The sequence below is a fragment of the Sphaeramia orbicularis genome, chromosome 14 (genome assembly GCF_902148855.1).
Source record: "Sphaeramia orbicularis chromosome 14, fSphaOr1.1, whole genome shotgun sequence".
In the NCBI taxonomy this organism is placed as follows: Eukaryota; Metazoa; Chordata; class Actinopteri; order Kurtiformes; family Apogonidae; genus Sphaeramia; species Sphaeramia orbicularis.
The window spans coordinates 45,565,480-45,587,754 of NC_043970.1; the positions used below are offsets into that span (position 1 = coordinate 45,565,480).

Below are 22,275 nucleotides of genomic sequence, written 5' to 3' on the forward strand. Positions count from 1 at the left end.
TGAACATCATCCAAGCTTCTCCATCCACTGTCATTGATCCAACTCTGCCAATAGTTTCTTTCTATTTAACCTTTTTGAACTGATTTATCACCATTTATACTCATATTATCCTCTGTATTTTGCATTTTCAAGTAGAAATTATATATTTTCCTATATTCAATGTACTGATCATGTAGCTGTTCATAAAAGCTCAGATTAAAGTTGAAGGTTATGATATCAAAAACAGAGAAAACTGAAGAAAACGTGACTTTTTCAGTAGCATATACAGGGTGGGGAAGCAAAATTTACAATATTTTGAGGCAGGGATTGAAAGACAGTGTATGACCAATTAGTTTATTGAAAGTCATGAGAATTTAAATCTTCAAATCATATTTCACTGCATTTCTAACGGTCTTGTTGTCTACCTCAAGTTCAATTGCCATTTTTCTCATGGATTTGGTTGGATCCTTTAGGATTTTGGATTTGAGAGCTTTAATAAAAGCTTTGGTACGTTTTTTGTTGCTTCCTCCACTTCCAGACTTTCTCGTAATAGTTTTGCTCATAGTCATTCTCTTCTTTCCATTATAAACAGTCTTTATGGACACTCCAACTATTTTTGAAATCTCCTTTGGTGTGACGAGTGCATTCAGCAAATCACACACTCTTTGACGTTTGCTTTCCTGATTACTCATATGGGCAAAAGTTTGTGAAAAGGTATGGATAATAGTGTTAGGTATGATTATGACATCAATATATGTTTGGTTTCAAAACAATTGACGTAGTGCCTGCTGAGAAAAAACAACTAAATGTTCATTGTAAATTTTGCTTCCCCACCCTGTACATGGCGTGTGCCTGCGTACATGGTGCCCCTACGCTGTGAAAAAATCCTAGTGAGAACCCTGGGACGTATGTGTTTGGCTCATGTTCATGTTTTTTAAATCAGAGGGAAAATGCATGCAAACTGAACTACAGTGCAGATCGATTCAGATTTATTCAGGGTTTCTGTGGATACTTAAGAATCAATAATCAGAATTTTAGGTCTTATAATGTCATAGATATACAGATACAGGTGAACTTTATGGATGCCTTTAGGGAAACTCGCGTATGATATCGGAATCAGAATAATTTATTAATCCCAGGGGTAGGGCTGGACGATACGGAAAAAAAATCATATCACGATAATTTTTTTTCATATCAGACGATATAAATCAAATCACTATTTTTTGTCAAGCTTGAATTTTCCGTTGCTCATTAGTTGTGAAGTCATCAGAGAGAGAGAAAGAAACATACACTACAAACAAAAAGTTGATATTTCTTTTTTTTTTTGTCATTTTTGCCATTTGTAAATAAAACTATGTCTGCTCATTAAAAAAATGTTTCAATTCACACACAAAAAAGTAAAAAGCGCTGTGCAAGAATCCCAACTAAAAAAAAAAAAAAAGCCCAAAAATTAAAAATATCCTTAACTTTTTGTTTGTAGTGTACGTTGAGGTACTTATGGAGAAGTCCCTCCCTCTGCTCTTAGAATTACCCCCCCCCCCCCCCCGTTATGTATTATTCCCCCCGCTTTATTCACTTTTTCAGTAAAATCTTTTATTGATAAAACATAAAACAAACATTTCTTTCCACTGTCATTGATCCAACTCCATGAGTTTTACTGGTGAATCGATGTTGTAGAAGATGATGGTGTTGCCACGGTAACTACGGAGCCTCTGAACGTAAAAACAGGTCATATCTGATGACCATGAAAAGATGACAAACTGCATTTTACACCAATTATTTACATGTATTAATAGGATTAGTGGATCAGCAGGTATTAAACAGTTTAGATCAGTAGATGGTTTTGGTTGGTGATGGATGTTTGGGTCTTTATGGGTTAAGGTCTCAGACTGGACTGGACTGGATTGGACACTGGTTTTCATTTCAGTCATTTTTACCTCCTAAAAGTAAAAGTCTAGTTGCGTATGACTCATGTTTTTTCTCTGCCTGTACCATCATCTCACTAAAGCTGCCGATCGCCCTTCGAATATACACCAGTTCCCATCTCTGACTCGCCTACAGCTCCATCACTGGCTCATGTTCAGCTTGTCTAGACCTTGTTTTAGGAAGTTGTTTTTTAAGGAACTGGAAGGATTTTTTTTTTATTTTATTTTCCTATTTTTCACCTCCTGACCTCAGATTACCTCTTGAGTCTCCAGCTCCTACCCAAAATCTCTGTTTACCAGCCCTTTCCTGCCTCCCCAGGCTATCGTTAGCTGTTGTTTTCACAGCAAACATCAGACTTTTCTGCTAATTTGACTGTAAGCGTTAGCGCGTCCTGATGTCGAGGTGTTTGAACTCCAACTTGAAGGGGAATAAATACGGAGGAAAGAGAACCTGACCTGGTTAAGTATGATCTGCAGCTCTCGACGCCGTGTAAACAGTCAGCGCCTTCCACTTGGACTACAATGATTTTAATGCTGAGGAGGTGGTGGGAAAGGCATGTCAGCGCTGTTTCCCTGCAGGCCGTGGTGGTCTGGCACTGGGCTCTCTGTCTGGGTCTGTGCCCACGTCTACCATCTGCTAACCCAGCCTCATTAAAACCAACACCCAACCTGAACCTTAGTCTGCACCGCTAACACTGCTGCTAACATTTGTTTTGTTTTTTTTCATTTGTGTTGTGCAATACTCCCTCATCTTTTATTCCCTGCTCTGTTTTGTTTTTTAAGCCAAAGACTTTTTGTAAACTACTGTAGACTGATTTTTTTTTTTTTTCATACAAATGTCATCTTTTGTGGTTTTTGTTTGGGGTGTTTCGCTCTTGAAACAGGCACATAAATTACTTAAATTTATTTTAGAAATCCTCAGACTTAAAGGGGTCGTATTTATCTAAACCCACTTATACAGGGTGACAAAAAAACGGGAACTTTTTAACAATCCAATAAAACCAAGAGTGATGGAAGAAAAATATTTTATTCATAGTAATTTAAAACCTTAAAACATGCCATTTAAGAAACAATGATGGAATTTTCATTTTTTTTTAAATTACTTCCTGTAGATGGCGTCCTCCTGTACGAATGCATTCTTGAAATCTGCTGTTGAGATTCCTCATTGACCGCTGCAACATCTCAGCTGGGATACTGTGAATTTCATCCTGAATTCTCTGTTTTAACTCATCCAGAGTTCTTGGTCGAGTCGTGTACACTTTACTCTTGAGATAGCCCCACAAGAAAAAATCACAAACGGACAAATCTGGCGATCTAGGGGGCCAGGGAACGTTACCGAATCTTGAGATCACACGGTTACCGAACAATTCTCGCACACCCGCCAATGATTACTAAAATGGGGGTGTGTTTACTTGCTCAAGGTCACTGTCTCGCAGTGCTGCCACTTGCTCATGTCTGCCAATACGCACTTCAAAATTCCCGTTTTTTTGTACAAGTACAGGGTGACCATAGTAACCATTGGCAGCTTGTGCGAGAATTTTTTGGTAACGGTGTGATCTCAAGATTCGGTAACGTTCCCTGGCCCCCTAGATCGCCAGATTTGTCCGTTTGTGATTTTTTCTTGTGGGGCTATCTCAAGAGTAAAGTGTACACGACTTTTTAAAAAAATGAAAATTCCATCATTGTTTCTTAAATGGCATGGTTTAAGGTTTCAATTACTATGAACAAAATATTTTTCTTCCATCACTCTTGGTTTTATTGGATTGTTAAAAAGTTCCCGTTTTTTTGTGTCACCCTGTATTATGCCGCGTTTCCACTACATGGAACCGGTTCGACTCCCACTTGACGAAGGTCAGGATTTCAAGAACGTATCCAAATATAGATCCAACTTGTGATCGGTGTCACCAAGCTGATGCATCACTTATTTACATGTTCTGGACACGCCCAACATTATTCTCTTATTGGTCCAAAATTTTCGACACTTCGAGTGAGGTCACTGGGGAAAGTATTGCACCAAGCTCTACTATTGCTCTGTTTGGTGCAACTTCAAATGTTGTATCATCGTCTTCAGGAAACAGATCTTTTATAGCCTTTGTCAGTTTGTTGGCGCGACGATTGATTCTTCTGAAATGGAAATCGGTCACTCCACCGTCTCACTCTCATTGGGTCAGGGATGTACTTCATTTTGCCAATTTGGAAAAAATCAGATACTTGTTGAGGGGCTCACAACAACAATTCTCTAAAATATGGGACCCTTTTTTTTAATATGTTCGGAAGCTGGACTTCCCTGTAAACTCTGATTGATTTTTTTGTTTTTTAACTTTTAATCTTTTTTTCCAATCTTGTGTTAACAACCCAATATCGCTTCACTAGCAGCTTGTAATACATATATCATGTTTTGTGTTGTTTTATATGCCTTTTTTATTTTTTGTGTATGTTTTTTTCTGTGTGTTATTTTATTTCAATAGCTTTACGGTGTTATTGATCCTTGAACATTCTTGTCGCAAGCTCTTGTCTGTGAGTTTGTGTTCTTTCTTAAACTATGTATGAAAAGTTTAATAAAGAAATTGATGGAACCGGTTCGACTTGACTCGGCTCGACTCGACTCAGGTACCAGGTACTATTCCTGGAGACCGTTTCCATTACAGGATACTACAGACTTTACAGTACCTGGTCGTCATAGCGATGCGGCACGTTACTTTCATGTCGTCTGCTCAGAGTCACTGATAAACTCACTCGTTGCGTGTTGTCTCGTCAAACTCATGCTGAATTTTTACATCGGCCACCAAAGACTGAATCTCCTCGACCGACCGTGGTGTAGTTTTGCGGGCTGTCATCATGTGGATTAACCTACCGCTATATGTACTGTCAACTTCCGCATCTGTTTTTAGCTTACCGGCTGACAGGCCGTAAGCTATTGTCGTTATGCGACATCCGATGTCGTCGTCATCTGTTATCGTCGTCTGTCGTCCGTTACAAAAATTTCAATCGTCTTCTTCTCCGAAACTACAATTCCAATTGTCTTCAAACTTGGTATACAGCTTCTTTATGATGATGTCAACAAAAGTTAGTGAAATTATTTGGATCCGGATCTGATTCTGGATTTGGTGCAACTTTGAAAAATTTCCCCATTATAAGAGATAGGAAGTGGATCAATGCAATAACTCAGTAAATATAAATGATATCCAGTGTAAATTTCTACAGTCCAGCCCTGATGGGGAGATGACCAAAACATAATGTCCACATGCTGATCAGGATCTTCTTCTGGATCTGGGAACTTACGGAAAATTTAACACAGGCTCTTATGGGGAAAAAAATTTCAATCGTCTTCTTCTCCCAAACTCCAGTTCTGATTGACTTCAAACTTGGTATACAGCTTCTGTATGATGATGTCAACACAAGGTATTGAAATTATTTCAATCCGGATCTGATTCTGGATTTGGTGCGACTTTGAAATTTTCCCATTATAAGAGATAGGAAGTGGATTGATCCAATAAATCAGTATCAATGATATCAAGTTGGAATTTGAATTTTTTACAGATCTGATTGGAATATGACCAAAACATGGGCTATTTCTGTAATAGAATAAATACACAGAACTGGGTGATAATAAATGGCATCTGGATACATTTCCTAAAGCTTTTAATTTGGCCGGTAAGCTACAGGGCCATCGGTCCTATTTTTTGTAAAACGGCAGGTCACAGAGACAACTCTCTGACCAATCAATGTTCTGCAGTGTTTACACGTCATGTTTTAGTATCTGGTCCCCAGTCTTGGAACCTCGACGGAGGTGATACCAAAAAACTCGTATCGGGTACCAGATTCCAGGTCCTTTTTGTAATGGAAACGCAAAAAGGTCGAGTTGAGTCCAGCCGTTACCATGTAGTGGAAATGCGAGATTAGTCTTTGGTTCATTTATTTGAGTATTTGGACCCTAATAGTTCATACAGTTTGAATTTGAACCCTCCAGGTGCTGCAAAACTATCTTCATATTAATTCCGACAAAAATCGAGTGGATTTCTACAACCTGTTTGAATTCCTGCTTAATTTGTTAGGTTTTATAGCTAGGTACGTCATGACATTTGCACATATAAGGTCAAGACTTCCAACGAACATTTCTCCGACATAATTGTTTGTCAGCAGCAGCAGTTGTAGTCCGTTCTGAAAATATGTCCAAACTTTGAGCCGATTACCTAAAATGTTCAGTTGTTGATTGTATTAACGAACACAAGTGGCTGAATGGGACAGAAAGCATGGTCAACAGAATGTATACAAAGCGTAGGGATTTTTCTTGAACTTGGAACCCCTTTGTAAATTTCATTCAAACCAAGGCATATTCTTCCAGTAGACTTCTTCATTCCTTCTCTTTCTTTCATTTCGGTCCTCATTTTTGCAGTGACCCTTAGTATCATATAACTTTTTACAAAAAAACCAGACTATTAACACAACCATTATGCATCAGACTGTAATCTTTATTTAATTTTTTTCTTTTTTCATGGTAAACGACAGTCTAACTATGTGACCCCTTTTCTCTTTATTTTATTTTTTTTTATTTTTCCTTCTCTCAGAGCCTTTGGGTGGGTGGGTAGATAGGGGTTTGGTGTTTGTGTGTTGTTCTGCCTTGGACTCGTTCATATGTCCTATGCTGATGTAGATGCTTATTTGAAAATTCAGAAGTAAAGTCTTAAAAAAAGAAAAATAAAGGAAAACAAGAAAAACTTCGAATTATAAAGATAACTCTGCATATATACAATAATGGTGCAGTCCTACATGTGAGACATGATGCCATTATTTTAAAGTATTTATTTACCTCAACAACAAGTAGATGTTTAAACTCAATACATGTTTCAGTTTATCACAAACACACACAAAAAAAGACAGATTTATAATTTTCACTGCACAGAAAAGGGATGAAGAACTGAAATTAAAGCAGTCAGATAAATGAAATGGAGTAAAAAGTACAATATTTATACCTCTATGGTGTAGTAGAGTCGAAGTATAAAGCAGCAGAGAACAGTAATTAAAGTTCAGTTAAAGTTCAGGTCTGTCAAATTTGTACCAAATTAGCAAAACGAAACAAGTTGATCTTTTAACTTTGGCTTTCGGTGTGAAATGTCTGCGCTACACTGATATCAGACGAGTGGGAAGTGCAGAAAATTAGCTCCTGAATTATTTTTTTTTCTTCATATATGGTAAAAAATAATAATTCAAGTGTTTTCATTCTCACAGTCCAGTCGCACATTCCTTTAAATGTCCATTAAACTATTCCAATGTTACATTTCCGTTTCTCTCCCTTTACCTGTTCCCATGACTGCTGCACTTCAGGAAACACTCCGGTCATTTCATTCACATGTTCACTAATGTTCCACTGTTTTTCAGGAATATGACAGAATATTCAGAATTAGGCTTTTTTTTTCTGAATGCAACATTTTCCAACTAAGACAAGTCAGATTTTATTATGTTAATCCAATATTTTTCCAGTTTTATGGGGATTCTTTTGACATGTCCATAGTATATCTGGGAAATGCATCTCATTAGTGGAATTTATTGCAGTTTTAAAAACAAATGACCCCATTCAATGAAGTCAGTGCGTCTGTTGTCAGAAAGCACATCTACTTTTACACATTATGAAAGAAAAATTCAGTATGTTTTTGGACAAATATCAAAAAGCTGAACTTTTATAAAATATTTACTAGTGGAAGACTCTGAAATCAGTGTCCTCGTCATCTTTATTAGCAATTTTTTTCAAGCAAACGAAACTGAATGAAACTACTGGTTGGATTTATTTAGAATTTTTAATGTAGCTTCCTTGGGACCATGTTTACAAAGTTTGTTCATAGTTTTGAGAAATTTAGATTTATTTATTTTTTAATACATCTTTTGAATATTAAAAATGTGCTTTTCCTTATAATGGTCCATATTTTGATGGTTTATGTCATGTAAATGGTTACAGATATTAATATAATTACTATTGAGCACTGATAGGAAGTCATGTATGGACTTTCATTTGGGTCCATGACCTTTGACCTTGAATGACCTTGAAGGGTCAAACTCAAGGTCACAAGTGTCTACATTTCAACAATCTTCTCTGAAATTACTGGTCAGATTAATTTCTATTTTTTTTATGTAGCTTCCTGTGGACAATGTCTACAAAGTTTGTTGACAGTTTTAAGAAACTGAGATTTTTGACGAATTTTTAAAATATTAAAAATGTGCCTTTACTTATAATTTATAACATACTTTTTTTTTTTTTTTAGCTGTCTTTACTTGTTTTTAGCTTAGTTTTAGCTGCTTTTACTTGTTTTTATCTACCTCTATTTTAGGTGTAGTATATGTCCTCTTTTATGTCTAGCTTCATTGCACTGATCTGAAGAGCACCTTGAATTTCATGTTGATTCATGTTGATGACTTGTGCTAATATTTTTTAATTTTTCTATTTATTTGACAGGGACTATGCAGTCAAACATAGTTGCAGCTGATGTGATGCATATAGAGTTTATAGCTAGGGCTAATTCTCAACTCTAGTTCCCGGTTGGGCTCTTCCACAACATTGCAGTAAAAGGATAAAATATACATCATTTAAAACAGGGGTGTCAAACTCATTTTAGTTCAGGGGCCACATTCAACTAAATTTGATCTGAAGTGGGCCGAATCAGTAAAATAATAACATAATAATATATAAATAATGTCAACTCCAAACTTTTCTCTATATTTAAGAGCGAAAAAAGTAAAGTTACATTATGAAAAGCTTTACACATCTGCAAACTATCCTTTCAAAAGATGTGAATAACATGAACAAACTGAAAAAGTAAGTGTAATTCTAACAATATTCTGCCTCAGTTTATCATTTACACATGTACATTATAACTTACAGATCACAGTGTGTCAACAAATTCATTAAACATTTAATAATATGCAGAATATTGTTAAAATTCTACTTACTTCTCTTATGACATTTCAGGTTGATCATATATGCTCAGGTTATTCACACTTTTTGTGAAATTATACTTTGTTTTAGTGTAAATACATGAAAATATTTACATTTACAAAGAGAAAAATTTGGAGTTGTCATTATTTATGTGTTATTATGGTAATATTTTACTGAATCCTGCCCACTTGAGATTGAATTGGTCTGAATGTGAAACTTGAACTAAAAGGATTGTTAATATCTTAGCTTTTGCATTTCACAACTTCATCCCAAGGGCCGGACTGGACCCTTTGGAAGGCCGGATTTGGCCCCTGGGCCACATGTTTGACACCTGTGATTTAAAACAATAATACCATACAATTCAATAATCCTATGAGGCATTCATTCAGTCTGATGACAATAAAGCATCTGTCTATCTATCTATGATTTTGTCTGAAAAAATGCAAAACACAAAGGATAATATTATATTAAATGGTGATAAATCCCTTAAGAAAGATTAAATAAAGAGAAAAATTAATTTGGGAACTGACACAAAAGTAGCACTGGGTCTTTATGGGTTAAACATGGGTCATACTTTGATGGTTTATAACAGAAATGGTCAGAGACATCAATCTAGTTACTATTGAGCACTGATATGAAGTCATATATGGACTTGGATTGAATTAGTTGAGTTCTCCTCCAGTGAAAGTACCATCCACTTCTATTGGGAGGTTGGTCTCCTGCATCCAGACCACATGACTAACAGACAGAACCTGACAACCTCACAAATTCAACTTGTTACTGATTCTTGGTAGAACATGCCAGTGACATACAGAACCACTGGTCCTATTTTTAATCAGAGCATCGACAAAAATATTAGAGGAATATTCATCTTTGTAAATTACTTGTTTGGAATTTTCTTCTTCAGAATGACAGGGCCTCGGTGAACATTTCAAAGGTCGTAAAAATCAGAGTGTGGTTTTTATTTATTGTTTGCTCACTATAAAAATGTAATTGATGGGTTAAATGGACATGCATTACTATTTTCTCTCATCATTTTGTGACTTTTCATGATATTTCCCCAGTTTTTCTTTGCTTTTCTTTCTTTTTTCCAGTCATTCTTCATCATAACCTCCCTCTAATGGTTTCCACTGTGGCTGTGCTTTTGTTTTGTTTTGTTTTGTTTTCACACATCTCATCGCTCTTTTCACCCTGTCCCGTTGTTTTTTCCCGCTGAATAATTATCATAAAATCTCCTTTATAAACCCCCTCCTCACAGCGCCGCTCGCTCCCTGGAGTAACACGTCACATTCAGGAACAGGCTATGACTTAATAAGTCAATTTAATCTCTGCCTGAAGTTGGTAAATTAGATTTATTATCTGGATTAATTTCATCTCACTCATGTTACTGTCGGAGGCATAAGGTGAAGTACTGCCTGCAGTAATTACAAGCTGATAAAAGTGGCGGAGTTATCTGAATTGCTTTTTAATGCCTCAAAGAGTTTTGGAGAAAAAAAAAAAGGTTATTGGAAGGGTTTGAACAAAGAGTTTTGTTGAACATGGTGGCAGATTCACTGAAAGAAGGTGCTGATGGCTGGGCCTTTTTATTTTCCCTCCATGTGAAGGTCCTGACTCCAGATGAGCTGATTAAAGCGCAGAGATCCGTTGCTTTCGGCTGCATCAAATACGCCGACCTGTCCCACAACCGCATCAATGACTATGTCTTCTCCTTCGACAAGATGCTTGACGACCGAGGCAACACGGCGGCGTACCTGCTCTACGCCTTCACCCGCATCAGGTGAGGGTTTAACCCTTAGGGGTCTGCGGTCACGGCCCTGTGACTGAATCACATGACATTTTCAACACATTGTAGTGTCGGAAGTCTATTATGAAGACAATCACTCTCTCACTTTTTATTTGATGTTGATAGAGCAAATATAACCGGAGATATGACGTTTTGAAACCAAAGCAAACAAACAAGAATAAAAGTATGAAAATGAGCTGGGCGAGCGTTATATTGGTTACCATATAATATATACGAGGGGGGACCGAAAAGTTCATAGCCTGACGAAGAAGGAGTTATTCCACAGCAATGAAACTTAGCATACATTAAATTCAACCTCTCCTGACACTAATTGCATGGTTTCCTTCCAGATAAACCCACATTGGATAAATAATTTAGGACTTTGAAAAGTGGTAGCAGAGACATTTGGTGAAGCATCTGTGGCACCGTGGTCTTATCAAATGTCTGCAGAAAAAGGGGTTAGCCCCCAAGGACATGCATGCTGACATGGCCGCTATAGGGGATGATGCTCCAGCTTTATCAACTGTGCAAAACTGAAGCTGAATTCAAGAGGGATAGGGAGAACGAGGGAGGGGTGAAAAGCAAGCATTTTCAAAAAATTATGAAGATGTTGTAAGGAAAAAATAAATAAATAAATAAATAAATAAATAAATATATATATATATATATATATATATATATATATATATATATATATATATATATATATATATATGTATATATATGTATATGCATTTGGCAGACGCTTTTTACCTCCGCCAAGAAGGTTATGTTTTTGCCAGGGTTTGTTTGTTTGTCTGTTTGTCCGTTAGTGTGCAACATAACTCAAAAAGTTATAGACAGATTTTGATGAAATTTTCAGGGTTTGTTGGAAATGGGATAAGGAAGAAGTGATAAAATTTTGGTGGTGATCAGGGGTGGGGGGGCCCACGGGGGGGTGGGGGGGCCCACGGGGGGGTGGGGGGGCGCAGACCAGAAAATTTCATCAAAATCTGTCCATAACTTTTTTGAGTTATGTTGCACACTAACGGACAGACAAACAGACAGACAAACAAACCCTGGCAAAAACATAACCTCCTTGGCGTGGGGGGGCCCACGGGGGGGGGGCCACTGATCAGCCTTGGCGGAGGTCTGCGCTCTCCGAGTGCTTCTAGTTTCCAAAGCGACTTACAGGGGAAAACCAATTAAATCACTCAAACAATCAAATTATATATATATATATATATATATATATATATATATATATATATATATATATATATTTTTTTTTTTTTATAACATCTTCATAATTTTTTGTCCTTTTTCAAAATGGAAAAAACTGGTTGAATCTGTGGATTCTAATCCACAGACTGCATTAGCATTACAGGTAAGGATTTGTTAAGCACCTTTGTGTTGTTTATGCAATAAATTCTATAAATTTTTCAAATCGGATTTTACATTTTTTGTGCGTTTTTTGGCCTTTTGTGTTGACATATTAGGTTAAAGTGAAAAAATTATAGGCAGATGAGATAGATGAAGTTGTGCTGAAAAAAATGGGTATAGTAAACATTTCTTTATATAGTATATATAGTATGTAAAGGCAAAATCAAAAGTACTCAAAACAGCCAAAATTGTAGGTGCCCAGTGATTTATACTGTTGTGATGTACAACAGTAATCACTAACGCACACACCCACGATGATGTCACTTGCGACCTCCCACCATGTGCTCTGTTCTCAATCAACAATGATATCAGATCGGTGTTGGTTAAGGCCCCAGCATGGGTATCACCACTGTAACTGAAAAAGTCAGATCGGTGCATCCTTAGGACATACATACTCCGAAAGAAATCCGATAATGAACAGGAGCGACTAAACCAGGGTTTATTGATTATTGCATTTCTTAAGTGCATGTAAATGTCTTAGCTCTGATTATTACAATTATCCGATTACTCCCAGATATCGGACTTCTATTGTCATGGAAACAGACTCAGTGATTCCCCAGTAAAACCCATGTTCTCTGATAAATGACGGTGGATGGAGACACTTGTTTTTCTGTTCAGTTTACTTCATTCTGAGCTTTTATGAACATCTACGTGGTCAGTGAATTAAATATAGGAAAATACGTGAGTTACACTCAAGCAATGCAAAACGCAGAGGATCATATTACAATAAATGGTGATAAATCACTTAAGAAAGGTGCAATTTAGAGGAAAAAAGTCATATGGGAACTGATACAAACGTAACACTGGGTCTGTATTAATGGATTAATACATTAGTCATGTGAACATTTATAAAGGACGCTATTAAAACTGTACCAGTTAATTCTTCCTCCCCAGCTAATACTTTGCTTTAGGGTTTTCTTTTCTTAAATAATGTGTTAAAGATTTTCCTCCAAATAAATGTTGTATAATGTAGCATAATAGGACTTTGATAGTGTGGATGTTTCCCTCAGGGCTGCAGACTCTCACACTCATGGTTAAAGGAAATTCTACACTGTGGCTTAAAGACGTACGTTGAAAAAGATGCATCGTTTTTTGATATTTAAAGAATATATAATATGGATATAGATGTTAATTAGGAGTAGATGATATGCCTAAGACGTTATTACCTCTGCCAAGGGACAGCGGAGGTTATGTTTTCTTTGCAGTTTATTAGCTTGTCTGACCGTTTGTTTGTCTGTTAGCAAGATAATTCAAAAAGTTACGGACGGATTTGGATGAAATTTTCAGGAAATGTTGATACTGGCACAAGGAACAAATGATTAAATTTTAGTGGTGATGGGGGCGGGGGGGGGGGGGGGGGGTGATCTGCCTTGGCAGAGGTCTGCGCTCTCCGAGTGCTTTTCTAGTTATAAATATAACATTTTATTGCATCTACTGTATATCTGACGCTGCACTTCAAAGGTGTCAGTTTGTATTACTTGATTAAATAATAATAATAAAAAATGATTAAAAATAATTCAACTGAAATAGGCTGTTCATCAGCTGATCAAAAGTTTAAGACCACAGCCTTTAAAAGACAAAATCTGCACAAAAATGTGGATTCAATGTCATTCAGTGTCAGGTATTCACACTTTTATGACCTCCTGATGGAAAAGGCTAAAAATCTTTCTCTCTTTGAACGTGGTCAGATTGGTGGACTGATGAAGAGCCTATTTTAGTTAAATTGTTTCTTCTTTTTGCATTTTGACACTCTTAGAACTAGGGATGTAAACAGTTAATCGACTGTCAATTAATTATTGATAAGAATTTGCTCAATTTAAATTATTAATTGTCGGTTAATTGCCCTTTTCCACGTCCTGTCCGAAGCCTGACGGTTTGTCCGCGCTGTGATGTCACGGCTTGGATAGCTGGTCATTGAACCGGATCATGGTGTTGATGAGTTAGAATGGCTTTAGGGACACGGTGGAGCAATCTTGGCATCTCTGCTGAAATCTGGCTCCATTGTGTCAATGATGCAAAGTCAGAAATACCAATTTCTCCTAAACTACCCCTTTTTTCAGATCCATTTATTTTATTGAATTTCTCTGTTGAATTTCTTTAGTTCTACTCCATAAATGCCATTGCCTGTACTGTATCCAGTGGTTCAATAAATCAATCCTTAAGGAATATGACATGCTTTTTTCATAAATACATAAACAATATTTGGCTTTTATTCTTATAGACCGATCGAAAGAGAAATTCTGGGTCTCAGGAAAATCACCGCTCATCAATTAATCATTAATCGATCGATAAGGTCAACCAACTAATAATTAATGGATTAATCGATAATTTGCATCCCTGCTTAGAACCTTCTTAAGATCCAACAGTGCAAAATGTAATAATAATAATGGATTAGATTTATATAGCACTTTTCTATGAACGCATACTCAAAGCACGTACAGAGGATCCATTATTCATTCACTCTCACATTCTCCCTCTGGTGGTGGTAAACTACATCTGTAGCTACAGCTGCCCTGGGACAGACTGACAGAAGCGTGGCTACTAATTCGCGCCTATGGCCCCTCCCACCGCCACCAAACATCCACACGCATTCATACACCAGTGTGAGTAGCAGCACTTGAGGCAAGGGGGGTGAAGTGTCTTGCCCAAGGACACAACAGCACATGGACAGAGCGGGATTCGAACCGCCAACCCTTCAGTTATTGGACGACCCGCTCTACCATCTGAGCCATGGCCGCCCCAACTCCCCAAACTCTTGCCATTTTTCTGCTGGTCTTAACAATCACCCAGCTCTAATTTTACTGCTTAAAGTAACTTTCTGATTAATCACTACTAGGGGAAAAAAAAATAGTTTGTTGGAGCCACTTTTTAAAAATAGGTAGGAGGATACCTGCTTTCATGGGTTTCACACGGAGGTCAACGAGTGCAGAACACTGATAACAGAACCAGCTCACATTAGGACACTTAGACTAAAGTTAAATTGAGTTCTGAGCTCCATCTCTCTCTCTCTCTCTCTCTCTCTCTCTCTACCTCTCTCTCTACCTCTACCTCTCAGTCCCTCCCACCTGAACCAGTATACGTTCATTACCCGTATCAGATCTGGCTCGCTGGTTTTCGTGGGAAAGGGATTAGTCTTGGGGGTGTTTTCAGTCGGTGAGCTCCAGTCTGTCCTCACCTCTTATCCCTGTATCGTGTCACTGCCTCCTGGCTTCAGTCTGCTGTGTTCATTCCCTCCCTGTTGGATTCCCTGGGGGGTTAGATTCGGGGTGGCACAGCGCCCGACTCACATTGATCTCATCTGTGGAGTTTGAGAGGAAGGGGGGACTTGATGTTCCTGCTTTCGGTCGATGGAGGGTTCAAAGTAGGTGTTAGGATGGACAGAAGGACGTACAAATGGTCCACAGAGGGGTTCACAGGTCACCAGCTACTAAGATTTTAGGTCATTTTATTAATATTTGAAAGTAGAAATACAACACATAGGCTAAAGGGACCCTGTAAAGCAGTGGTTCCAACCTTTTTTGTCTCATGACCCCATTTTAACATCACAAATTTCTGGCGACCCCAGACATTCAAAACAGACATTTTTTTTGCTAAAATTAATTTGTTTTTGATCATGTAATAGTTTGCTTTACTATGTTGCAAATAAACGTTAATTTTAGACGACATTTAGTCTATATAATGTATATTATTATGGACGGAGGCAGTAAAGCCAGGTGTAGATTACTGCACAAAGGGAGAATTTGATTTTCCTTGGTCAGGATATGTACAGTCAGTCCAGCTTGGATTTACAAGGCTGACAATTAATACTGAACAAACAAGAACTCAAACTGTGAATTATGAAAGAGCTGCAGCATCTGAAACCGATCACAATGAACATTTGACAGATAAACAGTCCCACAGTGCTTCAGTTTCAGACTCACAGTTTGTCATGTCTTTTATGGATTGGGATTGTCTCTGTCAACTCAACATGTATTTCTTATTTGTAAGTTTTTAAATTTTTTATCAATTAATAGAAATTTCAGGTGACCCCATTTGAATTCCAGGTGACCCTACATGGGGTCCCAATCCCAAGATTGCAAATCACTCTCTGTAAAGCCTGAACCATTAAATCATTGACAGAACATTCCAGTTCTTTGAAACCGGAGCCTTTATTGGTCCTTCTGAAGAACCTCAATTTTTTTTTTTTTCAAATATCAATTTCCATGTATGAGTTTCAGTTTTGTATTATATTTGATCCATCGGGTCTCAGTGCTCAAATATTATTTTTGAACAAACAAAAACATAATATAACACAAAGTTGTCTAACAAATTGGTAATTCCTTTTCAAAATTGTCAAAGTTCTTCCTCCTTTCTCATTAATGACAGTCTTGTAGTGTCACTGGAAAGGCCTCTGGTGAATTCCTCCCCCCTGGTGGATTATCTGTGTATTGCATGTACACTACAAACAAAAAGTTAAGGATATTTCTTTTTTTTTTTATTATTATTATTTTTTTGTCATTGTTGCCATTTGTAAATAAAACTATGTCTGGTCATTTAAAAAAATGTGTTTCAATTCAGTTCACACCCAAAAAGTAAAAAGCGATGTGCAAGAATCCCAACTCAAAAAAAAAAAAAAAAAAAAGCCAAAAAACTAAAAATATCCATAACTTTTTGTTTGTAGTGTATCTAATTGTTTACATCTTTTTTTTTTTTTTTTTTTAAATATCACACTGATCATGTACAGGGCTTCAAAACTCATGTATCAAATATGATACATTTGGTGTTATAGGGTTAAACATACAGTACAATAATGAGAGTAATTGTAATTCACTTCACTTTCTGCTTGTGTGGGTATATTTGGAACGTACCATCAGATTTTATAGATCGCATGCAGCACTAGCTTGTCGTAAGAGCCATGACCTCTTAACAATCATCACTTCTGTCTGAAATAAACCTGTTTTAACTATGTTGAAGTTGCTCAAATTGCCAGGTTTGTGATATTCACCATCTCGTGGTCGTCCTGCAGGTCGATCGCTCGTCTGGCGAACATTGACGAGGCCACACTGAAGAAAGCAGCAGAGACCACTGAAGTCCTCCTGGACCACGAGAAGGAGTGGAAACTGGGAAAGTGCATCCTGCGCTTCCCAGAGATCCTTCAGAAGATCCTGGACGACCTGCTGCTCCACACGCTGTGCGACTACCTGTACGAACTGGCCACCACCTTCACTGAGTTCTACGACAGCTGCTACTGCGTGGAGAAGGACCGACAAACGGGTACGATGGGTGTTTATCTGCTAGACAGATAGTTATTTTAAGGTCCAGACTTCTGACGAACATTTCTCTGAGTACGACATAATTGTTTGTCAGCAGCAGTGGTTGTAGTAAAAACTGAAAATATGTCCAAACTTTGAGCCGATTACCTAAAATGTTCAGTCGTTGGTTGAACGGGACAGAGCAGCACAGCCAACAACCTGGAGGGGGCGGGGTCATGTGCATTTAAAGGGCCAGTGCTCCAAACCTCCTTTCTGGTGTCATTACTCAGAAGTAGGGTTGAAGATGGATCTGTGGAGTTGAATTAATGAAGAATTCAGACCCAAGCAGAGCATTTACAGTTTACGGAGACCACAGGGAAATGTTGGAAAATGCAGAATTCCATTTAAAAAAAGCAAAATATCCCTCCTTTAAGTTGAAATGAGTTAAGTGAAAGTGACTTAAGTTGAAATGATCCAATAAGTTTCAAGAAATGTTCATGTATGACCATTTTCTCTGCTGCTAAAATATTTTGCCCTCATTCCTTTTTACGCTGTGGTCAAACTCTTTCTTTTATTATTGCAGCAACATCCTGTAAAATTAACACACTCATGGATATTTATAGTGGGATAGTATACGTATCTCGTTTTTATCACAAAATCTTCAGCGACCACACAGACATTTCCTTTTCCTAGTCAAAACCACCTTTCTGGTGTCCTTACCGTACTTTCCGCTCTATAGAGCGCACCTGACTATAAGCCACACCTGAATATAAGCCACACCCACCAAATTTTAAAAGAAAATATTTGTACATATATAGGCCCCACCTGACTATAAGCCGTAGGTGTGCACGATGTAACATGAGATATTTACACAGAAAAATGGTAAACAGACAGATTATTTAAATATTTATTTCCATACCTTAACTGCTTTTTTCCAAACAGTGCCTGTAACACGGCAGTGAAACAGCTGTAACACGGCTGGTTCAAAAACCCAGAAAAGTCATTGATCTCTATCTTCATCTTCCTTCTGCTCATTGAAACCACTGCAGTCGTTGTCTTCAGTGTTGGAGTTGAACAGCTTCAGAAAGGCTCTGTCACACACCTTCTCAGTCTCTATTCCGTTGTCGCTCTCATTGTCACTTCCATGCTGCAGCTCTATTTCCTTCTTTACAGGCGCATCAATTGCTTTTAACTTAAAAGCTGCATCATATGCATTTCTTTGTGTGTTTTCCATGATGAGGGTTTGTGCATGGCACGCAAAATGATTGTTAAAAGTTAAGCTTAAAACTTCTCCTCTTCATCACCTCTTCCACCTGTCTGTCTCGCTTTTGTGCTTCCTGCTAGAGCACCCCCTGGAGGCTGTTAGCCCGTAAAAATCTATATTTGAGCCGCATTGTTGCATAAGCCGCAGGGGTCAAAGCGTGGAGGAAAAAAAATGGCGGCTTATAGTCCGGAAAATACGGTACTCAGAAATATTGTTGAAGATGGACCTGTGGAGTTAATGAATTAATGACGAATTCAGACCCAAGCAGAGCATTTACAGTTTATGTAGACCACAGGGAAATGTTGGAAAATGAAGAATTCCATTTAAAAAAGCTAAATATCACTCCTTTAATATCTGAAATTAGACATGCTACATATAGTCTCTTTAACTTTAGTGTAAAGTAGACTAGAACCACAATGAGTAATACATTGAAAAACACGGTAATCCTCAAAAATTCCTGACGTTATTTTACCAGTGATGACGTGCAGATCCAAAACTATCGCTCTGAACTTTACCAACACTTTATTACTTTCGACACAGTCAGGTAAAGGATTTACTCGGAGCTCACTGGACAACTTCATCATCCCAAACAGCCCTTTCGTCGCGTACTTGTGTCTTTTCTCTAATTGCTGCGGATGATCTCGAGGTCAAAAGTTCGAGAATGGGATGAAAACAGAAAATATGCAGCTCTCAGTGGGAGTCGACCGATTATTAGCAGAAGTTTGACACCGAGAGGGTTTTTCGCACACAGCCCGTTAGCCCTTCGCTCCAGTCTGTTGGCGTTTTCTCCCCGCGGTGCGCTAGAGGCCTGTTTAATTATGCTAATTCTCAGTTAGCGCTGCAAGGCTACAGCGGAAACCTCTCAGCTGGAGGTGATTATTTTCTGTCATTCCTGCTTTTTAGAGGATTTACAGTTTAGACGAAGGGAGAGAGTGGAAGGAAATATGAAAATGTCTTTAACTTCGAGCTTGTGTAAATAGATTTGAGATAAACAACAAAACAGGTGATTGGAAAGTGATGTCAATAAGTCATATATTCAGGCCTGTGTTTATTCAGTCACTCTCTTATGATTTATATATAAACTCTTCCTAACCACTCAAAGAGCATAATCTGCACAGTCCGTAGTCATGTCAAAACATTTTCATAGTTTGTGCTGAACTGTTTTAAATTGTTTTTTTTTTTTTGTATTTTGTCAACTTAAGCCATAAACCAAAAAACCTAATGCTCAATAATTATCATATTTTTCAGCCCTTTTTTAAATCTCATATTTGTAATTATAACAAACCTTATTTTTTGATGCAAAAACCACCAAAATTTTTTGTTTCTCCCCAATATTCTACATAAAAATTTGGTTTAAAAAAAAAAAATTATGTAGGTGCTTCTATGAAACTGGTCCTAAAAACAGGACATGGGGCTAAAAATTCAAACCAGATGTAGACGAATGTTAGGAAGCAAGTTTGGAAGCACTTTGGGTCTATTTGAAAAATAAATATTTACTGAGATAAAAGAGAAACTATTTTTCAGATAAAACACATTTAGCATGTAACACGGTCAAAAGGACACGAAAATTATGAGCTACTATTCTTTTGAATATCTTTTTATTCTCTCACAGGTACATTTTGGGAATCGAAGTAAATATGAAAGGCAGAGCGTTTCACAAAAATGGCCGCTGTTGCAAATTTAGTCACGATTTATTTGCGTTTAACTGGGCAGGTTGTTGTATGTAACGCAAGTGGACACGAAGGGTTACATACAAAACCTGAAATGAGACCGAAATGCATGAAAAACCCACGTCTGGATTAGAAAAACGCTAAGATCGACACATTTAACACATTGTCTTTATTTCTAGTCTATATAAGACCATTTACAGCCATGTTTTCAGAGCAAATGCACTGACATTTAGGTAGTTTTTCCTGTCCCAACTGTGGTCCCAATAATTTATTAAGAATTCATTCATTACAGGATGGCTCAGAGTAAAAGTACAATTTTTTTTGCTTTTATCTGAGGTCATCATTAGGTCCATCCTGGGGGGAAATATGTCTAAATTTCTCTTTTATTATTGGGTCTAAAAAGCTGGAAAAGTGTCCGATACTAAAATAAACCCACTTTTTCAGATAAAAGGTATTTAACATGTAACACGGTCAAAAGGACACGAAAATTATGAGCTACTATTCTTTTGAATATCTTTTTATTCTCTCACAGGTACATTTTGGGAATCGAAGTAAATATGAAAGGCAGAGCGTTTCACAAAAATGGCTGCTGTTGCAAATTTAGTCACAATTTATTTGCGTTTAACTGGGCAGGTTCTGTATGTAACGCACGTGGACACGAAGGGTTACATACAAAACCTGAAATGAGACCGAAATGCATGACAAACCCACATGTCTGGATTAGAAAAACCGCTAAGATCAACACATTTAACACATTGTCTTTATTTCTAGTCTATATAAGACCATTTACAGCCATGTTTTCAGACCTAATGCACTGACATTTAGGTAGTTTTTCCTGTCCCAATTTTGGTCCCAATAATTGATTAAAAAATTCATTAATTACAGGATGGCTCAGAGTAAAAGTACAATTTTTTTTTTTTTTTTTGCTTTTATCTGAGGTCATCATTAGGTCCATCCTGGGGGGAAATATGTCTAAATTTCTCTTTTATTATTGGGTCTAAAAAGCTGGAAAAGCGTCAGATACTAAAATAAACCCATTTTTCAGATAAAATGTATTTAGCATGTAACATGGTCAAAAGGACACGAAAATTATGAGCTACTACTCTTTTGAATATCTTTTTATTCTCTCACTGGTACATTTTGGGAATCGAAGTAAATATGAAAGGCAGAGCGTTTCACAAAAATGGCTGCTGTTGCAAATTTAGTCACAATGTATTTGCGTTTAACTGGGCAAGTTCTGTATGTAACGCACGTGGACACGAAGGGTTACATACAAAACCTGAAATGAGACCGAAATGCATGACAAACCCACATGTCTGGATTAGAAAAACCGCTAAGATCGACACATTTAACACATTGTCTTTATTTCTAGTCTATATAAGACCATTTACAGCCATGTTTTCAGACCTAATGCACTGACATTTAGGTAGTTTTTCCTGTCCCAATTGTGGTCCCAATAATTTATTAAAAATTCATTCATTACAGGATGGCTCAGAGTAAAAGTACAATTTTTTTTTTTTTTTTTGCTTTTATCTGAGGTCATCATTAGGTCCATCCTGGGGGGAAATATGTCTAAATTTCTCTTTTATTATTGGGTCTAAAAAGCTGGAAAAGCGTCAGATACTAAAATAAACCCATTTTTCAGATAAAATGTATTTAGCATGTAACATGGTCAAAAGGACACGAAAATTATGAGCTACTACTCTTTTGAATATCTTTTTATTCTCTCACTGGTACATTTTGGGAATCGAAGTAAATATGAAAGGCAGACCGTTTCACAAAAATGGCTGCTGTTGCAAATTTAGTCACAATGTATTTGCGTTTAACTGGGCAAGTTCTGTATGTAACGCACGTGGACACGAAGGGTTACATACAAAACCTGAAATGAGACCGAAATGCATGACAAACCCACATGTCTGGATTAGAAAAACCGCTAAGATCGACACATTTAACACATTGTCTTTATTTCTAGTCTATATAAGACCATTTACAGCCATGTTTTCAGACCTAATGCACTGACATTTAGGTAGTTTTTCCTGTCCCAATTTTGGTCCCAATAATTGATTAAAAAAT

The 22,275-nt window shown here is 37.3% G+C and overlaps 1 protein-coding gene across 1 annotated transcript in view; it reads left to right on the forward strand.

Annotated features, from left to right (window-relative positions):
- The window catches only part of rars1 (arginyl-tRNA synthetase 1), a 66,067-nt gene that overhangs the window by 37,766 nt on the left and 6,026 nt on the right, over nucleotides 1–22,275 (forward strand). The window contains exons 13-14 of the mRNA XM_030154794.1: nucleotides 10,437–10,609; nucleotides 17,043–17,290. Coding sequence (XP_030010654.1) covers nucleotides 10,437–10,609; nucleotides 17,043–17,290 — 421 coding nt within the window. The remainder of the gene's footprint in view (nucleotides 1–10,436; nucleotides 10,610–17,042; nucleotides 17,291–22,275) is intronic.